Genomic DNA, 16,310 nt, shown 5'->3' with positions numbered 1-16,310 from the left:
TTTTCCTCCCACATTCCAAAGACATACTGATTTGTAGGTTAATGGACTTCAATAAAATCATAAACTGTCCCTATTGTGCAGGATAGTGCTAATGTGTACAGGGTAATCGCTGGTCAGCATGGACCGAAAGTTTTGTTTCTGCTCTGTATGTCTAATATATAAAGTCTAAAGACATTAAGATTCATTTTCTATGCACTGTGAAAATATGGACAACAAAAATATAGTGAGCAAATTTCAAACTATTAGGATTGGATGCAAATATATAAAAAATAATTTGGAATTGGAATTCAGTTAGCCCACTTCTGGTTTTACTGAAATATAGAAAAAGGAGAAAGAAGAGATTTAAGATCAATAACCAAATCTATTGTAAACCGCTGATTATATTCAATAAAATTACATGTCTCTGAATTTTGAATATACCCTCATCAATCTAGTTCCCCAGGACCTCAGGAACATTGCCAACTAAATGGAAATGCAGACTGCTGAATCTAGATCCTAAATGTTATTGTACTCAGGTCCTAGATCTTGTTCATCAACTTCATGCATCTATCCATCAGTCCTCCCACATCTATCCTAACTCCCGTCCAGAAAAGCACCTTCAATAATCTCTAAGATTGAACAAATCGATTTTGCTCTTCACTTCCCAAATGGAAGCCACCAATCCCTGTCTATTTCATAGCAGACTGCAGTTGGGTAGTGGACAAAATAAAGGGTTTGATAGTGGGGGTGGGAGGGAGAGCAAGAGCAGAACTACAGGACACAGAGGAGACATGGGTTTCGGATCCATCCACAACAGCAGGGGGGAAACCAAAGACTCACTTGAGAGTAGATGTAGCAGAGATGGATAAATGGAGAAGGGTGGAAGATGTAGCCCAGATAACTGTGGGAGTCACTGTGTTTGTTGTAGATGTAAGTACGTAGTCTGCCTTGTGTGATGGAGACAGAGTTCTAGAAATGACAGAGAGGTATTAGAGACAGTCCGTGAATTGAAGGGCAGGGTGTAAGTTAGTGCTAAGGTTGATGAAATCATCAAGTTCTGTACGAGTGGAGGAAGCAGCACCAATGCAGTCGCGATGTAGCAGAGAAAGAGTTGGGGGGGGGGGGGGGCGGGGGGGGGGGAGAAAGCTGCAAATGGAAGGTGAGGGTGGGGAAAATCCTGGCAAATGAGGGGTCCTAATCCAAAATACTGGCTGCCTGGCCTGCTGGGTACTTCCAGTACTCTGTATTTTGTTTGAGCTTCCAGCAGTTACCTTGTGTCTCTAACCTATGACAATATTTTGCGACTTCTGTATGACTGGTCACTGTTATACAAGTTTCTGGTGAAATGGTAATCTTGAAGCAGTAGCTCCTGTTTTCCAGGCTATTGTGCATTGAGAATAATGGTACTGTATTAGAGCTAATATGCATTGAAATTAATGGTGCTTGGATTGTTTTAAATTCATGTTCTCTCCTCCAAGCACAGTGTGAACAAATACAGCAATACAATAGCAAGACAGCATGGAAATAACTGCCAACCTGACAAATAAAAAGACCTAAACAAAAAAAATGTAGAAGTTAGTTTTATATTGAATATCTCTCATTTTACTATATGCAAAATGTTCAACATAAATATTAAATTAAACTAAAATATCAAACTTTCTCACAGTCACAAACATTTCTTTAAAATCTGTAAAACACCATTAATTATTAATTTTGTGAGGCGGCATCTATGGAGGGAAGGAAGAGGCGACGTTTCGGGTCGAGACCCTTCTTCAGACGTTTCTCCAGCTTTTTTGTCTACCTTTGATTTTTCCAGCATCTGCAGTTCTTTCCTAAACATTAATAATTAATTGGGTTTCGGCCCGAAACGTTGCCTATTTCCTTCGCTCCATAGATGCTGCTGCACCCGCTGAGTTTCTCCAGCTTTTTTGTGTAACCTTAATAATTAATTATTGCTTTTAAGACCTAACTGGAATAAAATTCCAGACATGCAACCTATCATTGATCATAAAGAGAGAGTAAAGCTTTTATACAATTGTACAACTCCTCCCCCTTCCCCAATCTTTGCACATTCCCAATCCTTTCCTCGAGTCACTTTAATTTCATGTTTCATGTGTCTTGTGTTTTATGACTGTTGGCAGATTAATTTCCCTCCTGGGATAAATAAACTTATATTGTATCGTATATCAAGTTAATAGGTCAAATTGGTTATTGGGCAAGTGGGCTGAGGAATGGTTAATGTAGTTTAATGTAGATAAGTGAGGTGTCGCATTTTGTAAATTCATACTTGGGGAGGACCTTCATTGTGAATGGCAGAGCATGTTGGAGAGCAGAGCGATCTAGGTCAGGTTTAAGAAGGTGGTATCAGACAGGGCTGATGAGGAATATAAAGCGAGTAGGAAAGTACTCAGGTGGACGATTAGAAGGGTCAAAAGGGTCAAAAGGGGCCATACTTTGCATCTGTGTTCACTGAGGAGGAGTTGTTGGAGGACAGCGAGATCAGTGTGGAGAATAAAATTATGCTAGGGCAGTTTGGGATCAAAAAGGAGATGGGTTTGAGGCTGTCAAAGAGCATTAAGATGGATAAGAACCCCCAGAACCTATCCCAGGTTATTGAGGAAGTAAGGGTGGGCATTTGCACGGACCTTGAAAAAAATCTTTGATTCTTCACAGGCGAAGTTGCGGAGAACTGGAGTGGCCAATGTGTTCCTTTGTTTAAGAAGATAGTGGATGTCGTATACATGGATTTTAGTAAGGGTTTTGAAACTGTACATCATAGTTGGCTGATCCAAAAGTTTGAAATGTACGGGATTCACGATGACGTGGTCATATAGATTTAGAACTGGCTTAGAAGACAGAAGGTACACAAAAATGCTGGAGAAACTCAGCGGGTGCAGCAGCATCTACGGAGCGAAGGAAATAGGCAACGTTTCGGGCCGAAACCCTTCATCAGACTGAAGACAAAAGGTTGGATTGAAATAAGATATTCTGGCTGGAGGTCTTTGACCAGTTCCGCAGAGATCTGTGTTGGGACCTCTGCTGTTTGTGATGTATATAAATGACCTAGATGTTAATGTAGATTGGTTGGTGAGTAAAGGGCCTGTCCCACGACAATTTTTGCGGCGACTACCGGCGTCATATCTGTGTTGTCAAAAGATTTTGAACATTTCAAAATCCAGCGGCGACAAAAAAATGTTCCGACACTTGAAAAACACAGCGCTTCATACGTCATCACGCTGCGAATTTTTCAGTGACTTGATACGTCAGTCAATGATGCTGGCAGTCGCCAAAAAAAAAAATCGGCAAGTGGGACAGGCCCTTAAGATTGCTGACACCAAAATTGGAGGAATTACAGACAGTGAGGAAGGCTGTCAGAAGAAACATGGGACGGATTCCACCTGAACCTTGCTGGGACCAGTTTCCTGGTGAACTGTAGGGCTGTAGATTGTGCTTTAAAAAATTGGTGGAGCATCAATAAATTGGAAATGTATAGATGAAATTAAAGGGGAGTGCAGGGGAAGTTAATGAAGTCTCCAGAAGAATTAATAGGACAGAAAGTTTAAAAAGTCTAAGGTCAGGCAAAATGAACGACAATATGAGAAGAGGGGTGGTGAATACTGAACTAAAGGTGTTATATTTGAATGGACGCAGTAAACGGAACAAGGTGGACTTGGACAGGTACATGGATAGAAAAGGTTTTGAAGGATATGGGCCAAATGTGGGCTGATGGAACTTGTGTAGATGGGGCATCTTACTCAGCATGGGCAAGTTGTGCCAAAGGGCCTCTTTCCATGTTGTTGGGCTCTTTAATTAACTTAATTTTAAGTTAAGACTTTAATTAAACGAAAATTAAAGAGAATAGTTTTTTCTCTCATTTTGGGATGGGAGTTGGGTTGCAGCACCATGATTTTCGATGAAGTTATAACATTTACACCAGAACAATTTATATTGTAACAGACCAACATCTTTGAATGTGGTTTCGATCTTATTCAAGAAGCGACAATTTTACAAACGACTGAGGGTTTTCTTTTTTAAACCCAATACACACCTTTTCTAAAGAATTTTTTGTTCAATCATGGTAACGTAAAAGTAATTTTAGTTTACATTTGTAACAATTTTGCCTTTTCATTGAACTTAATATATTGTATTCATGTCATTCCCTTTCCAAGTTAATGAAGTCAAGTAACTTTCTTCCTGAGCACCATTTTCTGAAAATCATAGATATGACTGCATTCTGTCTTTTTTTCTGCATCCTCTGTTGTGGAGATGGCTAGTCACACTATACATGTTTCCAGGAAAACAGCAGCAATTTTAAAACTTACTTTGCATGGTCTCATACAGTCTAGTAAAAAGTACACCAATATTTTGTGACATCCAAATCTACAAGTATTACATAGCACAATGAAGTGGGAATGATTTATACACTGCCAAATTATTATTAGTAGATTAGTGAATCATAAACCTTTTGAATAATGTCAATGGCAATACACACTACTCATAATTAAAAATAAACCTACTTTTCAAGTTCTAACTGCATCTTCAATTTTTTCTTTGCTCCTAACGTGAGTGTTTCAAATTTGTTCAGATCATCTTCAGTAAGACTGAGAAACTATAATAAAAAAAGTCATCCATTAACCTTGGCAGTTATGGTATAAAGGTAAATTATCACAATAAAATCACTCATTAAAATTTGCAAAACATCTGTTTAAGTTAACTCACGTTTATATACACCATAGATCAGTAATGTGCCTGAACAGAGACAGGCATTTGTAAACTCAACCCTTTTCAGTAGGGTCAGAAATTTGCACCATGTTTTCTGATAAAATCCCACTGAGAGCTCATTCAGAGGAGAGGGCAGAACTCTGTAGGGAACACATCTCCTTCAGTCCAAATGTACTGATTCCCTTTATTTTGCGCCTGGGTGCTGAAATGATCATAGTATGGTCTGCATGACGACAGATCAGTGCACCATTGTCTACCTGAGAGGTCAGCTGGCATTGCTTCTCTCTTCTGCTTCACAGACGTCAGGCCCATCTACAGTATGTCCTACAGTCAGACTTCCTAGACTGTTCCTTCGATTGGCAGAAAGTGGCAATATGGAAATGGTGTATCAAGGGTGTATCCAACATTCAGATATTAGATTCGGAGGGATATGGAATAGCCAACCAGCAGGTAGGTTGTAGCCACAGGGACTGCACTGTCATGTGAGTGGAACTAGAATGCTTAATTAAAACCAAATCTAAATTGTTTCCATTAATATTTTGCACAATTTGAAATTGCAATTTTAAGCTTCCCATGGACTGCAATTAAAAAATAATGTTCACAATTTCTTATGATCCATATGATTTTCTGGGTGGAAATTTAGTGGTCTTACAGCAGGTGGCACCAGTGTATAACTGCTCATCCCTCACTTAGAAAATCTATAAATGTCCAAATGCCACACGGTGGATTGCTTGTAGCCCTTGAAAGATATGTTTCAAATAATGAATGCCTTGCCGTTCTGCGCACATAATTGTGAAATAATTAAGACTGCTCCGGGAGCTTTGGTTTCCTCCCACATCCGAGATATGCAGATTTAGAGGTTAATTGGCCTCTGTAAATCACCTCTAGTGTGTACGGACTGGATGCAGAAGTGGGATAATATAGAGCCTGTGTGAACTGGTGATGGATGGTCACCGTGGGATTGGTGGGCCAAAGGGCATGTTTCCATGCTGCATTCAATTTCAATCAAAAGTATATTAAAGGGGAAAAAATACTTGGGGAGAGAACAGTGCCTCTCGAAGAACAAACATAGATGCCCACATTGGAGCCACAGAAGATGAATAAGGTCCTCAATGAAGATATCTCCTCTACATTTAGTCACAGAGAAAGACATGAAGACTAGTGAAATTGGGAAAATTAAGAAGGAAGTCTTGGGGATAGTCCTCCTTACAGTAGAGGAGATGCTTAAAACATATGAAGGCAGAGAAGTGTCTAGGGCCTGATCAGGTATCCAAGAACACAATAGGAAATTAGAAATGGCAAAAACCCTGGTTGAAATATATGCATCATTGCCAGCCAGGTGACGTCCCAGAAGATCGGTGGGTGACTAATGAAGAATCTTTATTTAAGAAAGAGTGTAGCGTAAAATCTGGGAACAAAAAGTCAGTAATCCTGACATTTGTGGTAGTGGATTCTGAGGGATAAAATATACATAGATTTGGAAAGATGGAGGTTGATCAATGCTTTATATGTAGGTGGCAGATATCACAAAAATGATTTAGTCTTTTGAAGATGAGGGCAGACAGGTGGATGAAGTCCATTGAACATCAACAAAACCCTTGATAAGATTCCACGTGGCAAGTTATTCTGAAAGGTTAGATTGCATGGGATCCAGAAAGATCTTACTAATTGGAAAGATAATTAGCTTGATGGTATGAGGCAAGGCATGAGGGTGGAAGGTTGTTTTTTTGGAGTGGATTATAGAACTTCTGGAGGATAAGTGGAATAGGCCTGGCAAGTGATAGGCGGATACAGGTCAGGGGGGGCTATTGATAGGGGGATGGTTGGACAAAGAGGCCAGAGATGCAAAGGACTAAAGGACCTAAAACTGGAGAATTTAATATCCATACCATCAGGGTGTAAGAGAGAACTGCAGATGCTGGTTTAAATCGATGAAGTCTGGTGGCAGGGGGAGGGACTATAAAACCAGGAAGTGTCGTGCCCCACTCAGTCTCTGCCAGACCCAGGAAGCGAGAGGGTCACGGCTCTCTGAGCTGCGAATAACACTGAACGCACGTCTACTCCAAGGTGAGTCCCCTTGATGCGGCTGTAAAGTGGCTGCAGCCCTTTTTTAAAAGTTTGTGTTCACAAATTGAATTTTGGTTGTCGTGTGTCTGCAGCCCAATTGTTTGCCTTGGCTTGGCTTTTAAAATCGTTGCAACTGTTGGATGCCTGCTAAAGCATCCATACGGCCCACAATGTCTATACTAGCCCTCTGGAAACCAGTACCTTGGAGAGGTGGAATGTTGCATTGGTGACCAGCCTTCCCGTGTGATGCTGGGACCCAGCGGGTTCCACTTAGTCTAGTGAAATATTATTTTCTTCCAAAACAATTAATAATTTTCAGCTTTACCAAAGGGGAAACTTACCTTATTCATTGTGAGTTGTTTAAAAACAGGATAATACTTGTGTAATCGTAACTTCTTAAGCCATTCAAGAATTCCCATTTGTTCTTGATTTTGTGGATTGATGTTCTCAGGTTGAGGACAAGTGACTGATGCTGAGCATCCACTGACTGAGTGTGGGCAAGAAGGAGAAACAGAAACTGATGGTTGTAGTGTGGTATGGGAACACTGGATGCTAGCCACCCCACATATTGGCCTACGGAAACAAAAATGGATTCAGCAAGTTTAGTATAGTTTAGTATTGAAATGCAGCGCGCAAACAGACCCTTTGGCCCACCGAGTCCGCATTGAATAGCAATCCCCGCACATTAACAGTATCCTACACACCGTAGGGACAATTCACACTTATACCAAGCCAATTAACCTACAAACCTGTACTTATTTGGAGTGTGGGAGGAAACTGAAGATCTTGGAAAAAACCCACTGTTCTTCATACAAACTTCGTACAAACAGGACCCGTAGTCGGGATCGAACCTGGGTCTTTGGCGCTGTAAGTGCTGTAAGGCAGCAACTCTACCACTGCTCCACCACGCCGCCCCCAAAGTTTTTATTTGATAAATCATATCCCTCAAACATTTATAACAGAATCACCTGGTAGTGTGCCCATGTAATTGTATAAATGACTCATGCATGCAACCAATTGCAATTCTATATCTTCACCCTAAATATCTCATCAAGAGAAAGAAAAACAGAAAAGGGCATGGGCTGCTCAGTATCATGAAAATCAACACTCAAATCATAGTCTGTTTTCATGATAACTGGCAACTATTCTTATGCTTTTTCAGATTTGTTTTCACCCAGAAATCACCATGAAGTAAATTTTGATCCACACATTCAAGTTCGATGCTGTGGCTCTCTGTTCATTTTTAGTTGCAGACTGTAGCCAGGCTTTAGAGTGGCAGCATGCTGTCATAAAACATGCAATCCCGAGCTACACTCTCTACAGGAGATCTGTGACACTAGCATGAACGGTAAGCAACAACTACTCTGTGATCAAACTGAAAAATCTTCACCCAGGCAGCAAGGTGCAAACTAAAAAGTATAAATCATTAAATATAATTTATTGATAAAAATACAACTATGGATGCTCCTGAACACATCATCAGTGATGTAACCTGGGGTCATTGGGTGTTTCGGGTCTTTCAACATCAGACGCCCTCGCCCAAGCGACCCAGCCGTGGTTGATCAGACCACGACTTGTGTTCAGGTGGCATTTGCTCCTCCCCATGGACCTCCTCTCCTGATCCAGAGCCATCCCGAGGCCTTCTCCGCTGCCTCTGTGGTGTTCTTGATGGCTCTTCTCCTCTCCATTCCCTTGATGCCCAGTGCACTCAAGGCTTTGTAGAGTAATTGCCCTGCAAAACCTCTGCAGCCAACCTCGATGAGCATATACCTTGCCTTCCAGCCCTATTTATGGCAGTCTATTACCAGCTCTTCGTACATGGTCATCTTCCTCTCGTGGGCTTCCTCCACATTGGTTTAGATTGAAATTTAGATTGACATTATGGACGAAGAGCAAAATAGTAAATTAAATAAATAAATAGATAAGCGTCATACAGTGTGGAGACAGGCCCACCAGCCCAACTTGCCCACACCCACTAACATCTCAGCTACACTAGGCCCACTTGCCCACGTTTGACCCATATCCCTCCAAACCTGTCTAACTGTTTCTTAAATGTTGGGATAGTCCCCGTCTCGACTACCTCCTCTGGCAGCTTGTTCCATACACCCACCACCCTTTGTGTGAAGATGTTACCCCTCAGATTCCTATTAAATATTTCCCCCTTCCCCTTAAACCTAGGTCTTCTGGTCCTTGATTCCCCTACTCTGGGCAAGAGACTCTATGTTAGGGACTCTATGTATATACCCGATCTATTCCTATAATTAATTTATACACCTCTATAAGATCACCCCTGCACTCCAAGGAATAGTCCCAGCCTACTCCACTTCTCTCTATAGCTTAGACCCTCTAATCCTCATAAATCTTCTCTGTACCCTTTCCAGTTTGACAACATCTTTCCTATAACATGGTGCCCAGAACTGAACATAATACAGTAAGGTTAAGAAATAGAACTGGACAGCGGCTTCCAGATTTCTGCACTTAACGAAGCATGTGTGCTCTCCAGCAGCTGCTGGCTAATATCCTTAAACATACATGCTCTTAGCCTTGCCAATTATTTCAGAATAAAACATAGATTTGTTGATTATTATTTTATAGATTATTACTAAAATAAGTAGTTATATTTCAATTTTCATTTAGCTGCAAATGTGCAGCCCAGGCCTTTAAAGGACCCAGGTTTGAGAGCCTTTAGACTGACATCACAGTGGGCTGTGGAATTTGAGATTGGCAATAACTTTAGGGGAAGTTGACAAGAGCCAGGGACTGTTGTCACAGGTTCAATTCCAACTCACTACCCCCACATCATGCTACCAGTTTTTATTCCTTGTACCTGGTTAATTTTTATGCCTTGAAAGATATTTTTAATATCTTTCAAGTACAAATATATTTTCTTCATTGCCTTCATAGTATTGAGTGGTAAGAGTCAGAAGATGGGCTGACTTGCTGAAGGCAGAGTGGGAATAAAGGGCGTTTTTTCTGGTTGGCTGTGTTCCGCAGGAGTCAATGTTGGGTCGGCTACTTTTCACATCAGATGTTAAATATCTGCATGATTAAATTAATGGCTTTGTGGCCAAATTTGTGGACAATATGAAAGTAGGTAGAGGGACAGGTAGTGTTGAGGAAGCAAGGGGTCTACAGAAGGACTTAAGACAGATTGGGCAAAGAAGTGACAGATGAAATACAATGCATCAAAGTGCACAGTTATGCATAATGGTAGTAGGAATAAATGCAGCCAGCTATAGAAGCCAAGACATTGGGTATTTTTAGGGCAGAGATTGATGGTTCTTGATTAGGCATGACGTCAAGGGTTACGGGGAGAAGCAGGAGAATGGAGTTGAGAGGGAAAATAGATCAGCCATGATTTAGCGTAATATACCCGATGGGCTGATTGGCTTAATTCTGCCCCCATGCCTTATAGACATTTAGATGGAGCTTTATAGGACTGTGTTTAGGCCACATTTGGAATATTGTGTGCAGTTCTGATCGTCCCCTTACAGAACGCATGTGGAGGCTTTGGAAAGGGTGTAGAGGAGGTTCAAGAGTCAAGACTGTTTTATTGTCATGTGTCCAAGATGGGACAATTAAATTCTTACTTGCTGCAGCACAACAGAATATGTGAATATGTAAACATAGCACATAACGGGGGAAGAGAAATAAAAGTTAAATAAATAACAAATTTAGTGCAATAATAATCTAGTCTTTTGCAGTTCAGAGCTTATTTGTTGTCGTGTTTAATAGCCTGATGTCTGCAGGAAAGAAGCTGTCCCTGAATCTGGACGTTACAGTTTTCAGGCTCCTGTATCTTCTTCCTGATGCCAATGGTAAAATGAATGTGTGGCCAGGATGGTGTGGGTCTTTGATGATTTTGGCTGCCTTTGATTGCAACACTGTTGCAGGCAGGGCCAGCAAGGATTTGGATTTTAGACACTGAGAAGTTAAGTAAAAAGTACATTTTTTAAAGTTTTAAATGTGAATAACTTGTAAAATTTACCATAAATCTGAACAAAACTTGATACACCACACACAGGCCAATGGTAAGGTGGTCCACAAATTGTAGTGTAAATTGTGGCATAATTCAGGGCATGAATCACATGCACGCACACACACAGACAAGATGAGCGTTTTAGTAATATATAGATGTTCTAAGGCATGGATAGGCATGTGAGACTAGGATGTTGTAGCCATTACAGAAACCTGGCTGAGAGGGACAGAACTCTGACTAAGAGAGGGACAGGGACAGGGACAGAGGGAAGGACCGCGGTCTACATCCCACCCCAGGAAGTTGTCCATCTGGCCCTGGGGGAGCTGCACGCCGTGGTCAACAAGCACCAGACATCTTACCCCGAGGCGTTTACCACCATAGCGGGGGATTTCTATACAGCCAACCTGAAGAAATCGCTCCCTAAAACTTCTACCAACATGTCTCCTGCAGCACTAGAGGCCCAAACACCCTCGACCACTGCTACACGACCATCAAGGATGCCTATCGCTCTATCCCTCGCCCTCACTTCGGTAAATCCGACCATACTGCGGTGCTGCTTCTTCCTGCCTACAGGCAGCAATTGAAGAACGCACCCACAGAGGTGAGGACTGTACAGAGCTGGTCAGCGGGGGGGGGGGGGGGGAGGGGGGAAACTACAACCCAACAAAAACTTCCAAGTGTTTCCTAACCAGAAGCCTTGGATGAACCATGAGATCCGCATTCTTCTGAAGACCGGATCCCAGCATTCAGGTCTGGTGATGCAGAGGTCTACAAGAAGTTCAGATACGACCTTGGTAAGGCCATCAAAAAGGCCAGGAGTTGAGGGCCTGAGTAATAGGAAGAGTTTGGGTAGGCTAAGACTTTATTTCTTGGAGCTCAGGAGGATAAGCACTGATTATTTTAAGGTGTATAAGGTCATGTGGGGAATAGGTAGGGTAAATGCACAGTGTCTTGTACCCAGAGTAGGAGAATCAAGAACCAGAGGACAAACGTTTAAAGTGACAGGGGAAAGATTAAATGGGAACCTGAATAGCAACTTTTTAAATACAGAGGATGGTGGGTATATGGAACAAGCTGCCCGAGGAGACAGTTGAGCCAGGTACTATGACAACATTTAAAAGACATTTGGGCAGGTACATGGATAAGAAAACTTTGGAGGGATATGGGCCAAATGCAGGCAAGTGGGACATGTTGATGGGGCAGACACAAAATGCTGTAGTAACTCAGCGGGATAGGCAACATCTCTTGTGATAAGGAATGGGTGAAGTTTCGGATCGAGACCCTTCTTCCTCGATCCAAAACGTCACCCATTCCATCTCTCCAGAAATACTGGCTCAGAGTCCTGCCGAGTTACTCCAGCATTTTGTGTGTACCTTCGATTTAACCCAGCATCTGTAGTTCTTATTTAAATTAATAGATCAGATTATAGATTATAGGGCGGCACGGTGGCAAAGTTGTTGCCTTACAGCGCCGAAGACCCGGGTTGGATCCCGACTACGGGTGCTGTCTGTATAGAGTTTGTACGTTCTCCCTGTGACCGCATGGGTTTTCTCCGAGTTCTTCGGTTTCCTCCCACACTCCAAAGATGTACAGATATGTAGGTAAATTGGCTTGGTAATGTGTATATTGTCCCTGTTGTGTGCAGGATAGTGTTAATGTACAGGGATCGCTGGTCGGTGCAGACTGGATGTGCCAAAGGGCCTGTTTCTGCGCTGTATCTCTAAAAAAAAATGCAGAGTTAAAAATCACTAGTGACATTGGAGTATAGAATTTGCTCATGAAATCAGTATGATTGTATCCTACACACAACGATATCTGTAAGTATACACACACACTTTGAATCCTGACATATCTAATCACGTTCCAGTATTTTGTGGCATGCTAATAACCAAGATAATTTGAAATATACTGCCAAACTAGTATCAAACCATGACGGTGAACAGCAAGAATACAATAACATGTTAATATATGAACAGAACCTTTAATATTTTTGTATAAAAAGTAAAGATCCAAATAACTGCATGAAGCATGTTTATTCTATTTCTGCAGTTAAAACCAATTCAATGTAATTAAGTACAAGAAAAACGTTGTTTTAAAGTAAAATGCAAACTTATACATAAATATTTAACATATTTGAATACAGCAATGGCAAAAAAATGACAGATTTCTAATTTTCTAAATTTTGAGGAGCACAATGGTAACATTTCAAACGTGAATAAGAACAATTCCAATTTTTATTCATGCACCAATTTTTTAAAAAGTTTATGAAATGGCAATTTAATTGGCAAAAGCAACATTAATATTGTAATGAGCTATATAAGAATGAATATGCGAGTGTTCTTAATTAACACTATCCTTAATTAATTGTGACATATTAAATTACTAGAGCCACATCAGCCGGTTACTTATGCTACAGCAGCTACCATGCACAAATCTATGCTTACCTTACAGCTGCACCATTGCTTGTATTAGCTTTGTGTAACATCACTGGTATGGTATTGGCACCTAAACAGGAAATTATATTGCACAAAAATCATAAACTTGTTCCTTCACAGCAGAAAGATAGAACAAATGAAATGGGGGGGGGGTGGAGAGGGGGGGGGGGGGGGGGGGGGGGGTGGGGGGGGGGGGGGGGGGGGGGGGGGGGGTGGGGGAGGGGGTGGGGTGGGGGGGAGGGGGGGGGGGGGGGGGGGGTGGTTTCTGCTTCTAGGACATCAAGAACAGTCTGAAGAAATTCCACATCACATCAAGCAACTGAGAGCACATTGCACTGGACAGGCGCTCCTGGAGGAAATCTGTGCAGGAAGGAGCCGCACATCATGAAATGGAACTATGCCGTGTCGCAGAGACAAAGAGACAGCACTGTATGGAGAGAGTGAAAGGGGCTCGAAGACTACCAACCACCGCCAGTCCCCACTGCCCACGTTGCAGCAAGGTATGTGGATCGTGGATTGGCCTCTACAGACATCTGCAGACCCACAAGTAGAGGAGAGGACAGTCATACTCTATGGAGAAAAGAGGACAGCCATACTTATTTCGAGTGCCCGCCGATGATGACGCCACTAGCTTGGCACACCTGTATTTGGGTAATTTCTCCCATTCTTCTCTACAGATCCTCTCAAGCTGTGTCAGGTTGGATGGGGAGCGTCGATGCACAGCCATTTTACAGGTCCCTCCAGAGATGTTCTATCGGGTTCAAGTCCCGGATCTGTCTGGGCCACTCAAGGACTTTCACAGACTTGTCACGAAGCCACTCCTGCGTTGTCTTGGTTGTGTGCTTAGGGTCGTTGTCCTGTTGGAAGGTGAACCTTCGCCCCAGTCCGAGGTCCAGAACGCTCTGGAGCAGGTTTTCATCAAGGATCTCTCTGCACTTTATCCGTTCATCTTTCCTTCGAACCTGACCAGTCTCCTAGTTCCTGCCACTGAAAGACATCCCCACAGCATGATGCTGCCACCACCATGCTTCACCATAGGTATGGTATTGGCCAGGTGATGAGCGGTGCCTGGTTTTCTCCAGACGTGACGCTAGGCATTCAGGCTATTATGTGCCTTTTACTCAGGAGTGGCTTCCGTCTGGCCACACTACCACAAAGGCCTGATTGGTAGAGTGCTGCAGATATAGTTGTCCTTCTGGAAGGTTCTCCCATCTCCACAGAGGAACTCTGGAGCTCAATTAGAGTGACCATCAGGTTCTTGGTCACCTCCCTGACCAAGGCCCTTCACCCCCCAATTGCTCAGTTTGGCCGGGCGGCCAGCTCTATGAAGAGTCCTGGTGGTTCCAAAGTTCTTCCATTTAAGAATGACGGAGGCCGCTGTGCTCTTTGGGACCTGCAATGCTGCAGAAATTGTTTTATACCCTTCCCCAGATCTGTGTCTCGACACAATCCTGTCTCGGAGGTCTACGGACAATTCCTTCGTCTTCATGGCTTGGTTTTTGCTCTGACATGCACTGTCAACTGTGGGACCATATATAGACAGGTGTGTGCCTTTCCAAATCATGTACAATCAATTTAATTTACCACTGGTGGACTCCAATCAAGTTGTAGAAACATCTCAAGGATAATCAATGGAAACATGATGAACGTTTGGGTGTCATAGCAAAGGATGTGAATACTTGTGTAAATGTGATATTTCAGTTACTTATTTTTAATTACATTGTAAAAATTTCTAAACACCTGTTTTCGCTTCTTCATTCTGGGGTATTGTGTGTAGATTGATGATAAAAAAGAAAGAATTTAATCCATTTTAGAATAATGCTGTACAATAACAAAATGGGGAAAAAGTGAAGGGGTCTGAATACATTCTGAATGCACGGTAAATGGGGTCAATGGAAGGGAAGTTGGTTTGTGTGAAGGTCTGGGCTGTTTCCATAATTTGCTGCAATACCTTACAGTCTTGGATGGAGCAAAACCAAGCCGTGATACACCCCAATAAAATTGCTGGTGATATTTATGAAGTTTAAGTTGAAATCTTCAACCATCTCTATTTCAGCACCGTCAATGCAAACTGGTCAATCACTATGTCCTTTGCCTTGCTGACATTGAGAGAAAGGTTGTTGTCTCGACACAAGGTTCTCTATCTCCTTCCTCTGTCTCATCATTATTTGATATCCGACCCACAATGGGGGTGTCGTCTGCAAACTTGTAAATTGAATTAGATTTGTACAAGGCTGCACAGTCGTAGGTGTAGAAGGAGTAAAGAAGGGGGCTGAGAATGAATCCCTGTGGAGCACTTGTGTTGCGGATTATCGCAGAGGATATTTTGTCCCCTTTCCTCACTGATTGGAGTCTGTTGGTCAGGAAGCCGAGGATTCAGTTGCAGAGACGAGTCCATGAGCTCTTGCTTGTCTTCTGTACCGGGATGATGGTGGTCTTCTTGAAGCAGGTGGGTACCTTGTAACGGAAGACAGAGATTAAAGATATCCGTGAATACTCCCACTAACTGGTCCACACAGCTACTAAGAACACGGCCTGGAACTCCGTCTGGGCCAGTTGCTGTTTGTGGGTTTACCGTCAGGAAGGCCGATCTAACCTTTGCAACGGCGACTCTGGGGAGAGGCACACTGGAGTCTGAAGGGCCAGATGTCACCTTTGGTTGGTTTTCTGCTCAAAGCATTCAGTTCATCAGGTAGCGTCGCACTATCACCAATGATATTGCCAGACCTCGCTGTGCAGTCGGTTGTCTTATTTAGACGGAGCTACATTCTCCGTGTGTCCGAGTGATTATACTGGACAAGTTTGTCCTGGTATTGTCTCTTGGCATCATTGATGGCTTTGCGGAGATCATAGCTGCCTTCTTGTACAGCTCTGGATCGGTTGACGTATGCAGCAGACCTGGCTTTTCATCACGGTTCATCCATGGTTTCCAGTTGGGGACAACTCCTGGTTCTTGATTTCCCAACTCTGGTAAAAAGACACTGAGCATTTGCCCTATCTGCCCCCCCCTCATGGCCTTATACACCTCTATAAGATCAACCCCTCAGCCTCCTGCACCCAAAGTCCAAGCCTGCCCAACCTCTCACTATAGCTCATGCCCTGAGTTCTGGCAACATCCTCAGATATCT

At 42.6% G+C, this 16,310-nt stretch overlaps 1 protein-coding gene across 1 annotated transcript in view; it reads right to left on the bottom strand.

Annotated features, from left to right (window-relative positions):
• The window catches only part of zcchc14 (zinc finger, CCHC domain containing 14), a 107,508-nt gene that overhangs the window by 33,851 nt on the left and 57,347 nt on the right, over positions 1-16,310 (bottom strand). Inside the window, exons 7-9 of the mRNA XM_055649064.1 lie at positions 13,192-13,252; positions 7,110-7,341; positions 4,497-4,588 (exon numbers count right to left, since the gene is read on the bottom strand). Of these exons, the coding sequence (XP_055505039.1) occupies positions 4,497-4,588; positions 7,110-7,341; positions 13,192-13,252 (385 nt within the window). The remainder of the gene's footprint in view (positions 1-4,496; positions 4,589-7,109; positions 7,342-13,191; positions 13,253-16,310) is intronic.

This window comes from Leucoraja erinacea, chromosome 17 (assembly GCF_028641065.1).
Source record: "Leucoraja erinacea ecotype New England chromosome 17, Leri_hhj_1, whole genome shotgun sequence".
NCBI classification, from domain to species: Eukaryota; Metazoa; Chordata; class Chondrichthyes; order Rajiformes; family Rajidae; genus Leucoraja; species Leucoraja erinaceus.
This window is presented reverse-complemented; position numbering and strand designations above follow the sequence as displayed.